This window comes from Pteropus vampyrus, unplaced genomic scaffold (assembly GCF_000151845.1).
Source record: "Pteropus vampyrus isolate Shadow unplaced genomic scaffold, Pvam_2.0 Scaffold483, whole genome shotgun sequence".
NCBI classification, from domain to species: domain Eukaryota; kingdom Metazoa; phylum Chordata; class Mammalia; order Chiroptera; family Pteropodidae; genus Pteropus; species Pteropus vampyrus.
The window spans coordinates 1,646,444-1,664,869 of record NW_011889264.1 but is presented as its reverse complement, the minus strand read 5'-3'; the positions used below and the strand labels follow the sequence as shown (position 1 = coordinate 1,664,869).

At 48.3% G+C, this 18,426-nt stretch overlaps 1 protein-coding gene across 2 annotated transcripts in view; it reads right to left on the bottom strand.

The window, feature by feature from the left end:
• Window positions 1-18,426, bottom strand: part of ZFHX3 (zinc finger homeobox 3) — a 237,774-nt gene that overhangs the window by 93,187 nt on the left and 126,161 nt on the right. For both annotated transcript variants that reach the window (XM_011382599.2, XM_011382600.2), the window contains exon 4: window positions 4,825-5,056. In XM_011382599.2, coding sequence (XP_011380901.1) covers window positions 4,825-5,056 — 232 coding nt within the window. The remainder of the gene's footprint in view (window positions 1-4,824; window positions 5,057-18,426) is intronic.

Here is an 18,426-nt window from a genome sequence, read left to right as displayed (position 1 = left end):
GCAGCGTATCCGCATACGTGAGCTGAGAGGAGATGGCAGCTGTGTCCCTCCACACATAATGTGCACAAAAGGCACGAAATAAAGAATCGTTAAATGACCTATGTGCAAAGTTTTGAACCTGTGCCTGTGTAAAAAAAAACGTAGCCAGGGCACGAGTGAGAGAAAGAGAACAGGAGGAGGAGGAGGAGGAGGAGGAGGAGGAGGAGGAGGAGGAGGAGGAGGAGGAAGGACGAGGGCGGAAGCACAAAGCGCCTCTTGTCTTCTCGAAGCTCAGGGCAGCGAGAGAGTGAAATTAACTACAGTTTCATCCGGGAGCCAGAAATGCCTTTTTAATAAGCACACAGGGAAGCTGATCCTACACACGACCCACCTATGAGAACTTTCCATCTTTCAAGAGCTTCTGGTCAACTAAGGGGAAGTAAACAGCCAACACTGGCACTTGAGAAATCTCGCCCAGCGTCGGCTCACAAACACAGGCTCTCTCTGTCTCTACCTGTGTGTAGGGATGAAGTGAAAACACCAAATCCCAACAAAGTCAAGAGACCACTTGGTCTTGCAGAAAACGCATGCAAACCAATAATCAAAAGACAAGGTCACATAAAAAAGTCAGGGTTGGGGGGACACCTCATCTGGTTAGGATACTTTCTGTTCTCTGAGGCGTGTATTTCCGAGCCATTTTAAAAATGGTAAGGCCCTGTGTGTGTGTGTGTGTGTGTGTGTGTGTGTGTGTTGTGTGCACATGTGCGTGTGCATGTACATAGCATAACCACAAACATCAGCACACCAGGTTAAAGACTATACAATACAGTGCTAGACCTGCCCACTGACATAAGGGTGAAGCTTGTCCACAAGCAGGACCACGGAGACGAGGGTGGCCTAGCACACTGCTAGCAGCCAAGACTTAGCCTTTTGGTGCAGGGCAGGATGGCGATGCTATGTCTGGCTGCGAGGCCTCTCCAAGGATTACGTGGCCGGCGGCAGCTGTAAATCCTGGCCACTACCACGAAGTTCTGGAGGGCAGAGGAGACCCTCACAATTTCTCCCCCACATTCGCGTTCATGCGCGTTGACAGACTAAATGGTGAACTTAATTAACTGACTGGAAAACATGTTGGCTTATGTTAACAAGTAAAATTTGAAAAGATGACATTTTTGTCAACACAGGGAAGAACCCACCTAAAGTTCACTCTACCAGCCTCGGCAAGGGGAGTCTTGATACCTACAGAAGGTGATATGAAACTGAGGTAGAAGGTCCTGAGCTCAGAAAAGGAAAGGAAGTTCTTTCTAGTGGCTTGTGTGTAAAACTTTCTGGGTGAACAACAGAGCAAGAAAGAAAAAGAAGAAGAAAGAACGCTATCATTTAACTAGATGACGTCCGAATACTGGAATCAAAAACTCTGGACAGCACAACCATCTCTAAGTAGCGTAGAGTCGGGACAGGCAGGCTCCCAAAGGCGCCTTAAGCCTCGCTGAGATTTCCTTACGCTATGGAAATGACGTTTCTAGCCGAAGATTGAGGCCGGATCCTTATGCTGAAAGGAGAAAACTGGGAGTATTTTATGAAGCCTGTGTTGACAAAACTTGAAGTCGATGACCTTCAATGTCTGTAATTCTACCATGTCCACAATGTCCCTTTTCTTGAAGACATTCTTTCAGGAAGTTTTTAAGAGCCAATCCCTCGGAGTGAGAGGGAGAGGATTTATTTTAAGATGAGTTCTCCTAAAAGGGTTTCCAAAACAGCACCAAGTTACTGTTAATGTTAATATGAAAATTACTTAATAACTTGTCCCTTTTGTCATTAGTAGAGAGGGAGGGACGTGGGTGGAGAGCAAAAACATAACTCAAGGCCAAAGACAATAACAAAAGGATTTTGAAATACAGAGAGGAAGTCTATCATCTAGACCAAAGTTGCTCATACACTTCGAGGTGGGGGGGACCCTAATACGCATTACATGAGAGAAACCCGGAAGGCAGTGGTGTCAGAAAGCAGAGCAGTTCCAGAGCCGACTGCATAAACAGAAGTGCTACATTACAAAACAGGGAGCTGTTTGTTCCAGCCCACAGACCCCGGGTGAAATGGCAGCTGTACACTATTTAGTTTGGGGCACCTCATTAATAAAAAGGGAATTCTGAGCGGAGTGAAAGAAAGAATTGAGGGGAGAAAGGGACCAGCTTTAAACAGAAGATTAAAACAATGACGTGTGCAGAACTGGCCAAAAAAACATTTTTTTACAAAACCAACCCTGAAATAAATAGGTCTGCGCATACGAGCTGAGGAAGGAGAATCCTATGAAATGACTCAACAGGGGAATAACGGGAAGTGGCAGAATCAAACAGAGGCCAAATGCCCTGGTGGGGAACAGGGACCCTCAGAACCAGATGGCGTAACGGTCTCAGTCTTTGGGCACAGAGTCTCTGCGGGTGCCGTGCCCCGTCCCTCGCCCCTGAGAGCACCCACAGGGATGGCGTCAGACACAAAGCAGAAGCCCCGGGAATTAAGGCACTCGGACTTTAACCAGAAGAGGCATTTGCAAAACACATGGGAGGGGACAGACTAGCAGTGACCTGGAGGCGACAAAAATGATTCCAGTACTCAACAGCACTTTCCCGAAGAAATGATTCACGCTGACTCAAAAGGACTAGCCTTACCACCGTGACAGGAAACACGTTCAAACTCAGGTATATCCTGTCACACGGGAGCCCAGTTTCGCTTATGTGGAGAAGGAAGCAAGCAAGAGCCAGGAGCAGGTGGGCAGAGGGGTCTCCAGGGGCTCGGGAGGGAGGCCCCCTGGACGAAACAAAGCTGCAAGAACAACAGAGACAGCAGACCCTTCAGAGGTCAGGAATTATCTGCTTTGGAAGAAGGTTAGCCATGAATTAATCAGAGGTACCTAGAAAACCAGGGAAAACAAAAAGTTGTACAAGAAGGTAAATGAAATTATAAAACTCTACATGGCTCAGCTGTGATTAATATTTATAGAGTTGGAATAATGAAAACACTGAATATTAATAAAACCCCAAATTATTATTTAATCATAATGGAAGATGGAGGGAGGAGAAGACCGTGCAGAGGGGGGCTGGGGAGTGTGGGTGCGGTGTGTGCGAGTGTGTGCGAGTGCGCGTGTGTGTGCGTGTGTGTGCGTGGAGTAGGGAGCGCTTGTGTGCGTGGCGTCTGTGTGAGTTTGTGGATGGGGAGTGTGTGAGTGGGTACGAGTGAGTGGATTTGTAGCATGGCATGCTAGTGAAATCCTCATCTTCCAGAGCAGAAAGCCAATAGATAATGTCTTAAAAAAAAAAAAAATTTTTTTTTTTTAAAACGATAGTAATAGAAGCATGTTGAGAAATATGGAAATAGGTCAGTAAAGAAACAACTAAAACTTGAAAGCCACTGCTCTGGGGAACAAGATGGGACAAGGATCGTGCCATTTTTCATAATAAGGTTTATATCATTTTTGCCTTTAAAAGCTATAAAAAATGTGAAATCTGATAACATTAATATTAAAAATAAAAACCCCACGCAGCCACGCGGCTCAGTGGCTGAGAGGGTGCTGCAGGCGATGGAGAGATGAAAAACGGCCCCAAGTCCCCAGCTGGGCCAGGACATTCAACAACGTGCCATCAGGAGAGGTCTGGAGTGGGAAGTCAATTGCTCAGCATCTACCAGGTGGCACCAACGAGAAATCCAGGACAGTATATAAAGGACATCTGGCAATGTCAGGAGATCAAAGCTTCAAGAGGCTGGGAACCGAGGGGCAGGGCCTAATGCTTGTTCACTCCAGCACATGGGACAGCATGAGCACAGTCCAGAGAAGCCGGAGGGCAGGAGAGAAACGCACCCCAGAAGCTCAGGGAAAGGAGCCTCGCTCGAGAAGGGACTGTGCAGCAATTTCGAAGACCATCGGAAAAAGGAATAAGGCTGAGCAAGGAGCCACCAGGCTGGGTAAACCCAAGGTCGACTGTCACCTCTCAACGGCAGTTTGATGACGGGAGGAAACAAGCTATGGCAGGCTGAGGCGTGGACTGGAGGTGACTGATACAGACTGTTCTTTCAAGAATCTTGAAGATTCTCTTGCCAAGAGAAAGCGAGACACAGGATTAAGAGAAAGCTTTGGTTTTACTCATTTTAAGGAGGCAAATGACGGTCCCGTGCTTCCAGGTTGAGAAAAAGGAACTGGAAGGCTGAAGAAATAGGCGACAGGGGTGATCCTACCAAGTGAGGTCCCAGAGGGAATGAAGTCATACAGAGGAGGAAGGGAGGTACAGAACAAGGTGACTGTGGCTGAGATGCCAGGATAGGAGGCAGCAAGCGGGCAAGCTCCCGCTGGAAGGTCTTGCTCCTTTGTGAAGGAACAGGCAGCACTGAGCCACAGAACAACTGGAGTCACTTCCAAATACAATCAAAATGTTTATAATGAGTGCTTGTTTTGATCTTCTCTGAAGTTATTTCTTACAGACCAGACTTGAGGCCACAAACGGCCCATTCTTAATACTGAGCAAGAGGTCATCTAGGACGTGCTTTATGTCCATCTGGACCATCATGTTGAATCTAGAGTATGTAGTGGAGGGATCTAGAGATGGGGACAGGAAGTCTTCTGCTGGCCTATTCACTGGGTACTGGCTTGTGATACCTGAAGAAAAGTGGTGCCAAGTTCCTTTAAAAAAAAAAAAAAAAAAAGCAACGAACCATGCACGCTCCTTCCAGAATACAATGGCCACCTGTACATGACGCAAGAGCCGGCTGCACCACACCCCCCTAGGAGGCCCCGCAGAGGGCAGCACCCAGCCAGGCCCAGTCTGGGCCTCCCGGGCCAGAGGGAGCACTCACCTGGGTCGGTGGAGGGGCACCTGCGGATGGTGAAGATCTGGCCCAGGTCCTCGTCCTCCTCCGGAAGGCCCTTCTGCAGCCGCTGCAGCTTGCGCAGGCTCTCGCTGCGCTGGTGCTTCATGGAGCGCACGTGCTGGATGAGGTTCAGCTTGGCCTTGGTGGAGTAGCTGCACAGGACGCAGTGGTAGTAGCAGCCCTCGCCCTCCACGCCGCTCTCGTGCTGCTGCAGGTGCTGTGAGGCAAAGCAGAGGGACATGCCTCGGGTGAGCCCCTGGAAGCCCGCAGCCGCCGTGAGCGCACCCGTCCTACTGACAGCCCCGTGATGAGGTTCCCCACTGCACCCCGCAGCTCTCTGCGGACAAGCAGCAAGTCGACTCTCATTCCCGGCTCCCCCAGACCCCCTGGTCCCCTGCGGTTGTTCATCCTGCTGAGAAGGCTGACGGACTGAACCTTCTCCGTAATACCGGTTTTCCTGGCACAATGATTAAAGGTTCCCCTTTTACTCTCCAAAGCGTCCTGCCTTGTTGAGCTCAGGGGTCAGCAAACTATAGCCCGCAGGCCAAATCCAACCTGCTCTTTTTATAAATAAAGTTTTAATGGAACACAGCCATATGCATGACTTTACAAATTATCTATAGATGCTTTCCAAACACCACAGGTAATGGTTGCCATGGAGACTGTATAGCCTGGAAAGCCTAAAATATAACTATCTGGCCCTTAACAGAGTTTGCCAACCTTACATTAGGTGCTAGCCTATGTGGTCACCCGGCCTGCAGGGAATCCTAGTTTAGGAACACAGAGCCGAGAAAGATGACTCGAGTTTTTGTATTTGGAACTACAGTCTATAAGGAGAAGCCGATGTTAGGTCTTGCCCTGGATTTAAAAAATGACAGGAAAAAATTAATTTCTCCCAACCAGTTTCCTGTCAACAGCTCAAGGTCATTGGTTTAGTGCACAGATGATGAATGTCACACTCTGTATTGTGTCTGTGTAGATCGAGTACTCCGATTCCAGAACGTGGGGGCCCGAGAGCCGGCAGGAAGCAGGCACACACAGGATTGAAGTTAGGGGCGTTAAGAACAGTCATAGAAACAGCAGACCCCAGACTTCCGTGCCTAGGAGAAGACTTAAAGATGACCCAAGGACAAAATTTACGACCTTTACAAACTTTTCATGTCTCTTTGAGAATATGAAGAAAGCTACAGACCCTTTTTATTAAGTTAGTGAACTGACAAACTCTTAGTATAGAATCTCCTCCATTTCACAGGACCCATTTTAGGGGAGGAGGGAATTCTTCTATGGAGTGCACATAAAGCAGGGGACACACTTCCAAAACACTTAAGTGACTGACGCAAGGTAACCCAGCTAGTTAGCGGAAAAGAGAACCTCACTCCCAGCATCCTTTTGGGGGCGGGAATTCAGAGAACGTGAGAACGTTTTATGCATTCATGCGATCACCTGTCCTCCCTCTCGCTCCTCGCCCTCAGCCCCGCCTGGTCCAAGGAGCTACAGAGAGCACGCGGCGAACGCCTCGAAACTGCTTTGTGCTGCTCCACTCCCTTCTGACCCACGCGCATTCTGGTTGAAGACCCTGCCTTGATAACTGTTTCCGGTCCTGCACGGATGTGCTTCTTGTCCAGATGACAATGAAAGACACTGTGAAGGTAGAGCGAGAATGCCTTGCACTGTTCTCAGTACTGAAAATACCACGGTGGCCCCCAGCACTAACTACCGAATGTGCTCAAGGCTCACGAGCACATCCGACATTCGTCGAAGAAGTGTGAAAATTCCAGAAGCATGTTTGCACCTTATTGGAAGAGGAAATATGAAGCACTAAGTGTTGTAGAAAAATTGTGGGGAAGTAAAGGGTGGGGGTAGCCCCTGAATTCTATAAACTGCCTAAGCTCGTCCATAGTCACTTGTGCTCTGGGGCCAATGTGCAGGTAAGAATGTGAAGGGCTCCGCAGATACCACCTGAGAACAATTCCCTGTCCCACGAAATGGGCGATTTAACATATTTCAAGTGCAGAGCCTTGAAACGAAATGATACCTCCACCAGTAATAGCTGTCCTAGAGCCACTTCACAATCAGAAGGAAGATAAAAAACCAGCGAGCTCAATGTTAACTGTTAAAGAAATTACAACAACTGATAATAAAATGCTACTTTTCTTGAAATAAATTGGAGCTGTTTTTTTTTTTTTTTCTTTTTATGGTTTATCTTCAATTTGCCTCCTCTGAGATAAGGCTCCTCGCAGAGAAATTCAGGAGGATGGAACGTGCCAAAGCAACGTGTTCTGGAGGCTACCAGCCTCCCTCCATGAGGAGGGTGTAATAGACTAGACATTAAAAAAAAAAAAAAAAAAAAGATGAGCATGCTCCCATACAATCCCCTGACGTGCATCCAGGGCCCCTGAAGGCCAAAACCTGAACCAGGATATTCCTGGGAGTAAGGTTTTGGCTTGGGACTGAGGAGCAAAACACTTGTGCAAGAGCTGGGAACTGCTGTCTTAGGTCGCTAAGACTAAAAGAACACCATTTATTAAAGCTTCAACAAACACGGACTGAATAAAAGATACCAGGGAAAATAACCATGGAATCCGAAGTGAGACGTTCTATCGAGAGACTGGGGGGGGGGGGGTATCATAAACTGTGAAACCAGAGCAAAGATCATTCAAGCCTTACCCCTAAATTCCCGTTACCTTACCGCGAAACAGGACTTCTTTGCAATAGGCCCTGAATCTTAAACATAAAATTGTAATACGGACATGAGGGTTTTTTTCTAAATGGCTGGGATTTCCAATCTCAGAGCCAGGAGAGGATTAACATGGCCAAGGATAACATGGCCAAAGAGAGTTGGATGGGAGTTGAGATGTCACATGTCTTTTTATCCTCAAACCCAAGGGATCTTTCTTGGGTGATAGGGCTGTATAAATCCTGAATCCAAGTCAACATCATCCTGGGAACTCTGCTTTAAAAATAACTAATACAATGGAGATGTTCCTAAACCACTCTACATTAGAACTCATGGTGGTACATGGCAATCTCTTAAGCCACCAGGGATTCTTCTGTCTGCCACTTAAGAGCCATTCTGGAAGGGAAATGGGCCCACAATACAAATGATGGAGAAAGGAATAAAAGGAAGCCAGGTGTACAGAGTCACGGCCTCTCCCACTGATTCTGTTCGAGGGGACGTTCAGCATCTTCTCTTAGAGACTCGCACAAAAGCGTCGTTCAAAACTCCAAGCTGGCTTCTGCACTCAAGTTCATTCTCCAAGATACCCACACACACATCCAGAATAAACTATTTCTCAGATGCTAGGAAACACCTGCTTGTAAAGGTGACATCCCAACCCAAACTTCCAAACCCCCGTGACCTTCTCCGCACCATCTGGACATTCCCCAGGCCATGAGTGGGTCAACGCCCTGACCCTGCTGGCCAAATGCCCTCTCCCTCCCAAGTGGCACTGGCCCCATCCCCAGGATTCCATCCTTGGAACTGGCCTAATAAGCAGCAGCAGGAGGGGGTAAGGTTGGAAAGGCCGGTAAGGACTCCGCTGGGGGCAAGCCAGTCAGCCAAGGACACGCTCTCTCTGTAGAAGACAGTAGATGTTTTCATTTGGAGGAGAAGGGAAGATAATTTGTTCCTGACCCAGCTAATTAGAATACCCTCAATTGGGATCACAATGTATTTAATTAAATTCACTGTAATATATGAAGAATCCACCAAGGCACAAATCCCAGTGGAGCGTCAATACAGGAGCTGCCTCCTTTCAGAGTTCTTGCTCTCTTCTGCAGGCAGGAAATGTTTCTCCCGTGTAAACCCTCAACTCCCAACCCTCTCGGCCCCTATCACAGAGCTCTCCCTCTCTCAGGGAGGGAAGCCCAGGTTTTATTTTGCTTTTTCTACTTTTCTTTACTCGGCATTCAAGATTCCCATCTGCTCACCTCTGTCAAGTCAGGGGCATAGTTTAAGAAGAAAACAAAACAACAACTTCAACTGTGGTTAGTGTCCTCTAAGCATGCGTGCGACACTGGGACCCAAAGAAAGCTGGATGCTGGGCAGGGTTTGGTTCTGAACTGATTCTAAGTGTCTACAATGCATTAGACACTAAGCAAATGCACGTGCACAAACACACACGCAGAATATGCCCTATCCTAGGGGCTTAACCTGCGGATGTTACGGCAGTGACGGTGGTGACTTAGAGGACATGCCAAGGGAGAGGAGGAGGGTTCCCTTTGGCTGGAATACCAATGCGAAACTATACCAGCTGGACCAGGGAAAATGACTGGCTCGCTCAAGAAAAATTGGCATCTGGCTGCAAACTAATGATGAGGAAGCATGATCGACTAATAAAACAAGAAAGGTAAATCAACTCGGCTAAAGAAGAATGACACCCGAGGCCCACCCAAACTCACGCAGCCCCACCAGGCTGTCCCTATGACTTTGAAATCAGCTTACGGTTTTCCATGATTGTTACCATCTCACTGGCTGATTTGAAAAGTGCTGGGTTATAAGAACTGCAATGTATGGTCCTTTCCACCGACAGGAACTTTCCACTTGGCCGTGGGATCTACTTTCTAAAAGCTCAAAGAAGTACAATGACCTATAAGAAGGAAATAAGTATCCAGCTTGACTCATAGATGGAAGCAGAAAAGGAGCCCAAACCTCCAACTTCTCCAAACTACTACCATGCAGCAGAGAACAGCCTGTCCCCAAGGCCAGCAACGAGGAAGCTGACTTACACACACGAGGTGGTCAGCGCCCCTGCCCTTCTGCTGGGAAGAGTGGGGGACCTTTTCCTGCACCCGCTTTCTGACCTCGTTGGAGCTGTTTGTATCTGAAAATGCTTGTCCCCTCTAGGTTTAGCTGGAAGGTGACAATCCTATGCTCCTGACATGGAAACAGCTTCCTTTCTGGGTCTGCTTCTGGGGGCAAGAATCTCCAAAAAGAAAAGCCCTTTGCTGCCGTAAGAGGTGCCTCCGATAATGAACCTATCACGGAAAGCCACGAACAAAAGCAAATTGATAATTGAAAAAGAAAGAAAAGCAGCCAGCCATGTTACTTTGTGGGACTTACACCCCACTAACATGTTATACTCGCTCGCCCTGACCAATGCCCAGAAGTCAGATGAAAAGAGGGCTCTTGTTAGAAAATAATTCATGTGAAAATCAACAAAATGTGTTCCTGTTACTTGTTTCCCAAGAAAACTAACCAACTTCTGTCAGAGAACATTGATTTCTATAAATCTGGAGGGGCCCTGGCTCCCCCGCCTCCCCAATAATAGGAAACTTCTAACATCTGGTTCTTCATGCATGGAATGTAAAATATTGATCAGGTTTTGTCAAAGCCTCCTCTTTAAAGCAGAAATGGACAAAGTACATTCTGACACATACACAGGATTCACAAATGAAACTTCTTGGGGAATAACACTTGTCCATATAAACACACGGACACACACCCCTCTTGCCACACTTTTCCACACACACAGCACAATTTTATTTCGAGAGCAAATGAAGCAGTGAAGCCCTTGCTCCGAGCAAGTGGGCGACCCCAGGGGACACCAGACACTTTTTTTCAGAGCTCAGAAGGAGTCCCCCAGCGAGCGTCCAGAAAGGCCCCCTAGAGACACCTGTCAGGGCTCTGACGCACATCTAGGCAAGGGCAAGTGGGAGGGCCCCTTGACCCATCAACAGAAGGTCCCTGATGGAGACCACTGTGACATCATGCCTCCGGAGGAAAAAAACTGCTAACTAGAGCATGCCGAGGCCTCCAGCTTCTCCCTCCAGTGCAAGGACCATAAAAATCTCACTAACACTTCTGCTGAGAAGGAAGGGGAAGATAAGGGTCCAGAGTTAGTTGCTAATTCCCTACATCACAGAAGATGAACTAAGGAAGAAGTAGGTCTGTATTCACCATCCTTCCCGTGCACAGCATTTACTGCTAAGGAGGCACCTTCTCACGCTTCATCTTCTTATCACGGCCCGTGAAGTGGGCAGCTTTTGACTCCTGTCCTTGGGGGAACCCAGAGCTCAAGAGGTCTTATGACACCCCACGAGGTCTCACGGAGTGTAGAAGAGACAGGACTGAAACCTGGGACTTGATGCCACGTCCAAAGCCATCAACCTACACTGCACTGACTGCAGGGGTGCTCTGGAACTTGGGACTCCCCAGACACAGCTATTCATCTTGAATGCCTAAAAAAGGAATTGTTTCAGGTGTCATGCAACCAGGAATGGGGGTAGTGGATTTTTAAATCAGGGGTTGCGTTACAGAGTTTTTAATTTTTTAATCAGAGGCTGTGTTACAGTTCCAAATTTAATGCCACTTTCTTAGGAAAGCTTCCAGAAGGTCACCCTAAATATATATGTATTTTCTGTTTAATGTTGGCTTTTCATCAGCTCATGCCCTCATCTTTGGCACATGCTAATTTAGTCCTATTTCACTGTAGGAGCCCTGCAGACGCCAAAAGATAGAAGCCCCAACCACGACCGACAAAAGAATGTGAAAGGAAATAAAAACGTTCCCTTAGATCAACCCATTTGCGTTGCTCTGACCTATTTTCTGGTTTCTAGGCCAGGCTCCTTATGCCCTGGATCCGGCCTCGATCGTTCGCGCTCAGGACCCAAGCTCCAAGGCTGTGGTCAAGACTTTTCGTGCCCGCATCTCTTCCCCCATATGAATAACACACCCTGATTTGAAAGTCTCAACACAAGTGTTCCCTTGAGAAGAGTAAAGTTCCTAAAGAAAAAGTAACAGCATAAATCTGTAACTATCTATAGATTGTATCTGCCTTGGCTTTGAATCTCTTCTAGAAAAATCCAAATAAGGATCCTTGTGGAATGTCAATGCCCTCGCGTGACAAAGATTTCATTTCCCTCTGTTAGGAAAATTCCAGAAAGGAGAGGAAGCTCCTGAGATATGCAGGGGGCCTCCCTAAGGAAGAGGCCCAACAGAGCATGAGGTACAAGCTCATGGCCGAATGAGCATCTGCATGTGGAGCTCGGGAGGGGAGTCGAGGGAGGTGTGTGGGCACATAAAACAAAGTGGACCCCACAAAGCGAACATGAACCTGACCGCCATCCAGAAAAGCTCCTAGGACCCGAAAGTCACGCCTTCACTAGGACAGTGTCCTGGCAAGAGTTACTTTCTTCGTTCACGAAGACACACTTCTTCCCTAGCACCGCTTTGCAGCTCTCCCAGATTTAAGCCCCTCGACAAAAATAAAGGCCACTGTACACATGCTCCTCATGATGGTCCTCATTCAACTCCACGTCAAACTGCTGCCAGCGATGGTGGTCCAGGCACACTCTGGATTTAGACAGTGGAAACCCTTCGCTCTGGCTCTGACTCGCTGTGCTACCTTGGGCAAGTTATACACACTGTTGGGCCTCAGTTTCTTCATCTGCGATATTGGGACAATAACAGAACCTTCTCATAGCACCGCTGGGAAGATTCAATGGGATGATTCCTAGAAAGTGTTTATTACAACGCCAGATGCGCTGTTAGCCTCTATAATAAATAAGGTTATTACTGCTATCGTTATTTTTTATATTAACCTGTAGGATCAGGGATGGACATGAACATCTACTAAACTTACCTATTAGACATTTCCTTCTTTAAAACCATTCTTGCACCCCCAACCTCAAAAAAGAATTCCTGGTTGACAGTAAAAAAAAAACCTGATCTACAGATATTTTGATGTTGAAAGGACACCGGGCATGCACAGGACCAGCTTCTTAATTATAAAGGTGCTTAAATTTTAAGTCACTTGCTGCTGGGGCAGGCAGAGTCTGGATCCACGCCACAAGCCCACGTCCTTGCCACAAAACCACACCTGTTTACAGGACCTCTTTGCCCATCAGGATGCCAACATAATAAAAATCCAGGACCGTGCTCTTTATCACGTCTGCCAACATCCTGGTTGACGACCAGGAAAGAAAGGAAAGTTTAACTGAAATGGGTGGCAGACACCTCCCTGATTCCCCACATCCACTCTGAAGGATTTGCTTATTTGTATCTCTAATCCCATGATCGTCAATGCAGCAGAAAAAATACTTGCCTGGTGGTCAAAACAGGTGCATTACTTCATTTGTAAAATGGAGATGTTTATACTTGCCCTGTCTTCCTCGGAGGCAATTTTGAAAACCACATGAGAAAACAAATGTGAAAATCCTTCGGAAGCTGTGAAGGACGGCTCAAACATTTGGCGCAGTCATTGTCTTTCTACCTGGAGCCCGGATTTTGCTTCTTCACTTCTGATTGGCAGGTGCGGCCCCGTAGGCTTGGTTGCTAATGGGGCAGATGGTGTTCCAGCTCGGTGGTTCTCGAACTTGAGCATGCAGCAGAAGCACCTGGGGGGATTGTTATGCCCCAGACTGTCGGGCCCACCCCAAAGGCTTTTGATTCACCTGGACTGGAACGCGAGAGTGTGCGTTTCTGACAACCTCTCAGGTGATGCTAACGCTGCTGATCTGGGACCACACTCTGAGAAATGCTGCTCTGGCATGGACAGCAAATGCCACGGAACGAAGGCCCAAGTCAGAGCACGTGGAGATACTCCCCTAGAAAAAGGAAAACTTCCAAGGCCTAAAATCTCTGCACCCGCCTTTGCCCAAAGAGTATTTCAGACTCCAACAAACTGCACAGGATAAATCATGCAATGCCTGCACCCAGGAATTCACCTTTTTAATGAAAAAGTCACACGGAAGCAGATGGCTGCTACTGGCCTATTCCAAATACTCCATAAAAGTCAGAATTGGCTCTATTCATCTTCCTCTCCCCTCTCACACCTGCAGTCTAAAATTTCCCGGGGCTGTCGCTGAAAACATGACTCTGGATGGTGAGGCATGAGGCATCACTTTTTCCTCGCAAGTCCTGCATCCTGCTGAGCACACCTGTCCAGATGTCGTGCTGGACCAGGGCCCACGGAAGCATATCAAGCAAATACGAGGAAAATAAAATGGCCTTTAAAATTCCTCCCACACTCTTGAACTTTCTGGTTGCTGCTGCTGAGAGCATGAATTTGGTGCTTAAACCCAGAGACTTTTCATGAGCTCCCATGATCTGCTGGCAAATACCCTCATCGCCTTCATTACGAGGGGAGACACAGGCAGCCAGTGTGAGATGGACGGGGGTGGGCAGTGGGCGTGCACAGGGCTGACTTCTTCCTTAGAAGAGCTGCTTAATTTTGATTTCATTTTTTCCCTTGAAAGAGGGAACGGGAAAGTGACGAAGCGGGAGAGAAAAATTCCCTCTTAACAAATGCATCTGACGGTGCTTTTTCTGGCTGCTAAGACATTTCACTGTTTCTCCTGAAATTCCGTGGATTGTGGTGAAGGCTGAAGGAGACAGTTACCTTTGCAGGAGTGGGACAAGGGACCAAGAGAGTGAAGACAAGAAACAGCTCCTCTAATGAAGTGGGGCTGAGTCTGAGTAGAGGCCAGAGAGACCTGGCTGCAGAGCAGATAGCGACGTGGCGACAGGGCACTCAGCTCTGCGAACAATGACATAGCTAGCTCCTCTGCCCTGCTTTCGGGCTCCCCCCATAAATAACCCAGACAAACACCCTGTACACTGGGTTCTGCTGTCCTTCCCCCCCCTTCCACCCCCGCTTTAGGTCTCATTAAAAGCCGATATTGTTCGGCCTCAAGATGGAGAGCTCGGCATGGATTTTACTGAACGGTAAGTCAACCGGCAAGCGCAGCCAGCAAACTCTGTGGCACTTTAACTTTAAATAATGCAATAATTATTGAATTTCCTTTTTATAACTGAAGTGCTGGAATGTAAACAATGGGGCTGTAATTGCAGGAAGGGGGGATCAATAGAGGCAATCGTTTTCAGCCATGTTAATTGTAAATACAATTGCTCCAAGATGTCAGCCTTGTTCTTCTTGCTCCCAGAATCATCCTAACGGATGACAGAGTCCAACTTTCCCATTACAGCTGTTCGTTCTTTTAAGAGGTTCTCAATCAGGTCTGATCAATCTGTCAAGATAATGCATGGAGTAAGTAAGACTCTTCCAAACACAGGCTCCCAATCAATAGCCCGGACCAGCTTAATGAGGTGGGGCTAAGGCCCAGAGGGAGGTAGCAGCCCCTAGCTTGCGCCTCAGTTTGGCAGGCTGGCTTCCTCACATGGCCCTGATAAACAGATCAGCCCTTAATGAGGACATTAGTTATGCATGCTTCAGCAAGCAGCAAGGCACCCGTCCCTTGGGACAGACGGACAGAACACAAAATAGATTAACAGAAAACAATATGGTGCCAAATTAGGTCTAACTGAAGACTTTTCCCATCTTCTTCTGCTTTTCTTAATTGTCCGGCAGAGTGGGGGACATCAATTAATCATTCCAATGGGGAGCAGTTCAAAGACTGGAGCGGCCGTTGGCTGGAGGGTCCCTGGGTGTCTGCTGGCCTCCCCCAGGCTGTCACTGAATCTCTTCAATGCCATTTCCAGACCTTAGGGGAGTGGGGGTGGGGGTCCCAGCACCAACCAGCAGGGGAGAATGAAGACAAGGCTGAATCTTGAAATCCAACAGCCATACTGGGGTCCGGTGACCGAAGACGGATGAGAACAAAACTGCCACTACTCGTGGCCGACATCTGTTTCCGAGATCGTCTTGGTCTTAAGAATGGTTGCTCCCTCAACAGACAAGGAGGAGGGAAGTCGAGGGTCGAGACTCCCATTTCACAGGGCCCAACACCTCTGCAGGTCGCACAGGCAATGCAGGAGTCTGAGTTCTCGGGAGCGTAACCTGGAGGGCTCCCCAGGGCCTCTGGAGAACCAGCTTCCCTCACTCGGGCCACCGAGCATCTTCGCATCTGTGTTCTTGCTCTGAAAGGCGGGGGAAGAGCACCCACTGTGGGAGTCCTTGCGAAGGAGCTATGCCACGAGAAGGTCTCGCCGAGGATAGGGCAGTCCCTTTTCTCAGGGGACCCATGGCTTAGAGCAGTGGTTCTCGAAGTGCAGCCCCTGGACCAACAGCATCTGGAACCCCTCCAGACCCTGCCCAGACCTACAGGAACTCTAGGGTAGAGCCCAACAAATCTGGGTTTTAACCAGTTCTCCAAGCAATTTCCACGCAAGCTCATCCGATGACCGCCGTCTTAGGTGAGTTGGCAAGCTGTTCCTTTCTGGATCAGAAACAGGTCCATGCCTAAGGAATATCTAAGCACCTAGATGTTTCACTGAGATCTGGATCAAAGCTCACCACCCACCTGCTCCAGGACACAAGGCCTCTGGGAACAATGGGCCACAGGAACGTGGCCCGAGCGAAAACTCCGTTTTACTGGATGGAAAAGCTCACAGAGTGGGTCACACAACTGCACTTTAGAAGTTCACAGCCACATATTGAGAATGAAGTAAAATGAGAATAACTTGGTCTTTTTGAAGGTATTGAGATGAGCAGAATAAAAGAAAATAAACAAACAGCTAGAGAGATCAGCTCTCTCCTTTGTGCAAAGCCCCAGCTCACAGGCTCCACGTCTCCCTCCTCTGGGCCCAGCACCTACAGGCAGCGGCTTCCATGCTGTATTTATCTTCCTGTGTCATGAGCTACACCTTGCGCCTCTACCACATCATAAACAGCATCTTGCAGGCAAGGGGACCAAGCTGTCTCTTTCTACCTAAATGCTGAACACAGCTCCCAATCCATAGCAAGTACTTAAGAAAAGGGAAAAAAAAAAAAAAATTGTTGACTGAAAGTCTGAACAAATGAGGAAAACCTTGTGATGCTCCACTGTTACCTCTGGTCTTTCGCTTACGATCAGGACCTATCTAATTGAGTCCAAAGTCCCTTCCTCCCTCTCAGATTTAAAGCCTCCACTCCACTCCACACAAGATTAGACCCCTGGCAGTTTCCGCCTGATCCACCAACTCTCATCGTTCTGATCTTGGCGTCTTTCCTGCTTGGAAACCTTTCTGAACAATCCCTCTACCTGCTCAAATGCGGGTGGATGGCACCTGGACTTCCTTCCCCAACACACCTGAGCCGGAACCCTTGTGTCCTGCCCTCTGGGGTCACACAGCACTCGGTCATCCCGTCTGTGCCCACCATACATCGCTCTTGAGAATAAGCTTCACTTGACTTCCACATGGGGCTCTACACTCCTCGATGACTAAGACGGGAGGTTGGGACCGAGAGAATGAATATGTTTGCTAATAGCTCCTGCGTGTTTAAATAAAATTTTATGGCAGGATATAATTAGCTGTTCTTAGTGACTTAATTTTTTTAGTATATGGATCCCAAAAGTGTGTCTCCTTTCCCCTCTGAATCTGCCAAAATATCCCCCAGCCAGAAGAGAACTGAGCTGGTCACCGTCATGCTACCCTCCCGTCTCGTCTACACACCTGGCTGTGCTTGCACAGGTGCGATGCTGCTCCGCTGTTGTGACAGCTCTTGTACAGTTCCACTGACAAATAACTGCAAGACTGGGGTATCCTGAGAAACATCCGGGGCATACAGAAGATCACAGAAGACAGAGACAGAACAAACACCACGGCTGCCTCTCAGGGCTAGCAACTCAAGCTGTCAGAGCAACGAGGATGCGTTTGCAGCGTCCACCGCACCTTTCTAGATAAAAACAATTTAGTGCTAAACATAAAACGTCTACAAGAGTCAATGGAGTGACGTGACTGAACGGGTATTCCTGGAACACAGCTTGTCCATCTCCAGGTTTGAACAATCAGGGTGAGGTCTTCTGTTTTTACACATATATCTTTATTTTCTTCTCGAATTTCCTGTCCTCCCTTCGCAGCGGTCCCCAACTGTTTTTGGCACCAGGGATCGGGGCTCCTATGAGAATCTAACGCCTGATAATCTGAGGTGGAGCTGAGGCGGTGATGCCGGTGCTGGGGAGCGGCTGCAAACACAGATGAAGCTTCGCTCACTCACCTGCCACTCGCCTCCTGCTGTGCGGGCCGGTTCCTAACAGGCTACAGACGGGTACCGGTCTGTGGCCCAGGGGTTGGGGATCCCTGTCCTATAGGACAGGTGCTGCTGAGAACTGCTGCTGTCTAGATCTTAAGGAACTGGTTATATCTTTCATCAATTTTCAAATTCTGGGATTCTTGAGGAAGAGGCCATTCTCCACATGGGCTCAGAAGCTGAATGCTTATTAGCTGTGCCTCTTCCGCTTTCCAGTTTGTGCCCAAACTCCAGGCTCCCCAGCCCTCTGCCAGGTTGGCCAGCTCCGTTTACAACCAACCCTTCCTCGGGACTTCCAAGCCATTTGGTCTAAAGATGCCACCTCCCCATTCTGCGCTCAGGCTCCCAGTGGGATGTGGCTACAAGGCCAGTCAGTGAGACATTTTTTAAAATGATATTTAAATGGCGACATCAGGGAGGTTTTCATCAGCCAGTTCACATTCACCGAGACACATGCTCCTCATATTCGACGAGTCCCTTCTGTTCCAGCAGGCCCAACAATTAGCGATGACACGGAAGGACCTAACTGTTTTTGGCACCAGGGATCGGGGCTCCTATGAGAATCTAACGCCTGATGATCTGAGGTGGAGCTGAGGCGGTGATGCCGGTGCTGGGGAGCGGCTGCAAACACAGATGAAGCTTCACTCACTCACCTGCCACTCGCCTCCTTCTGTGC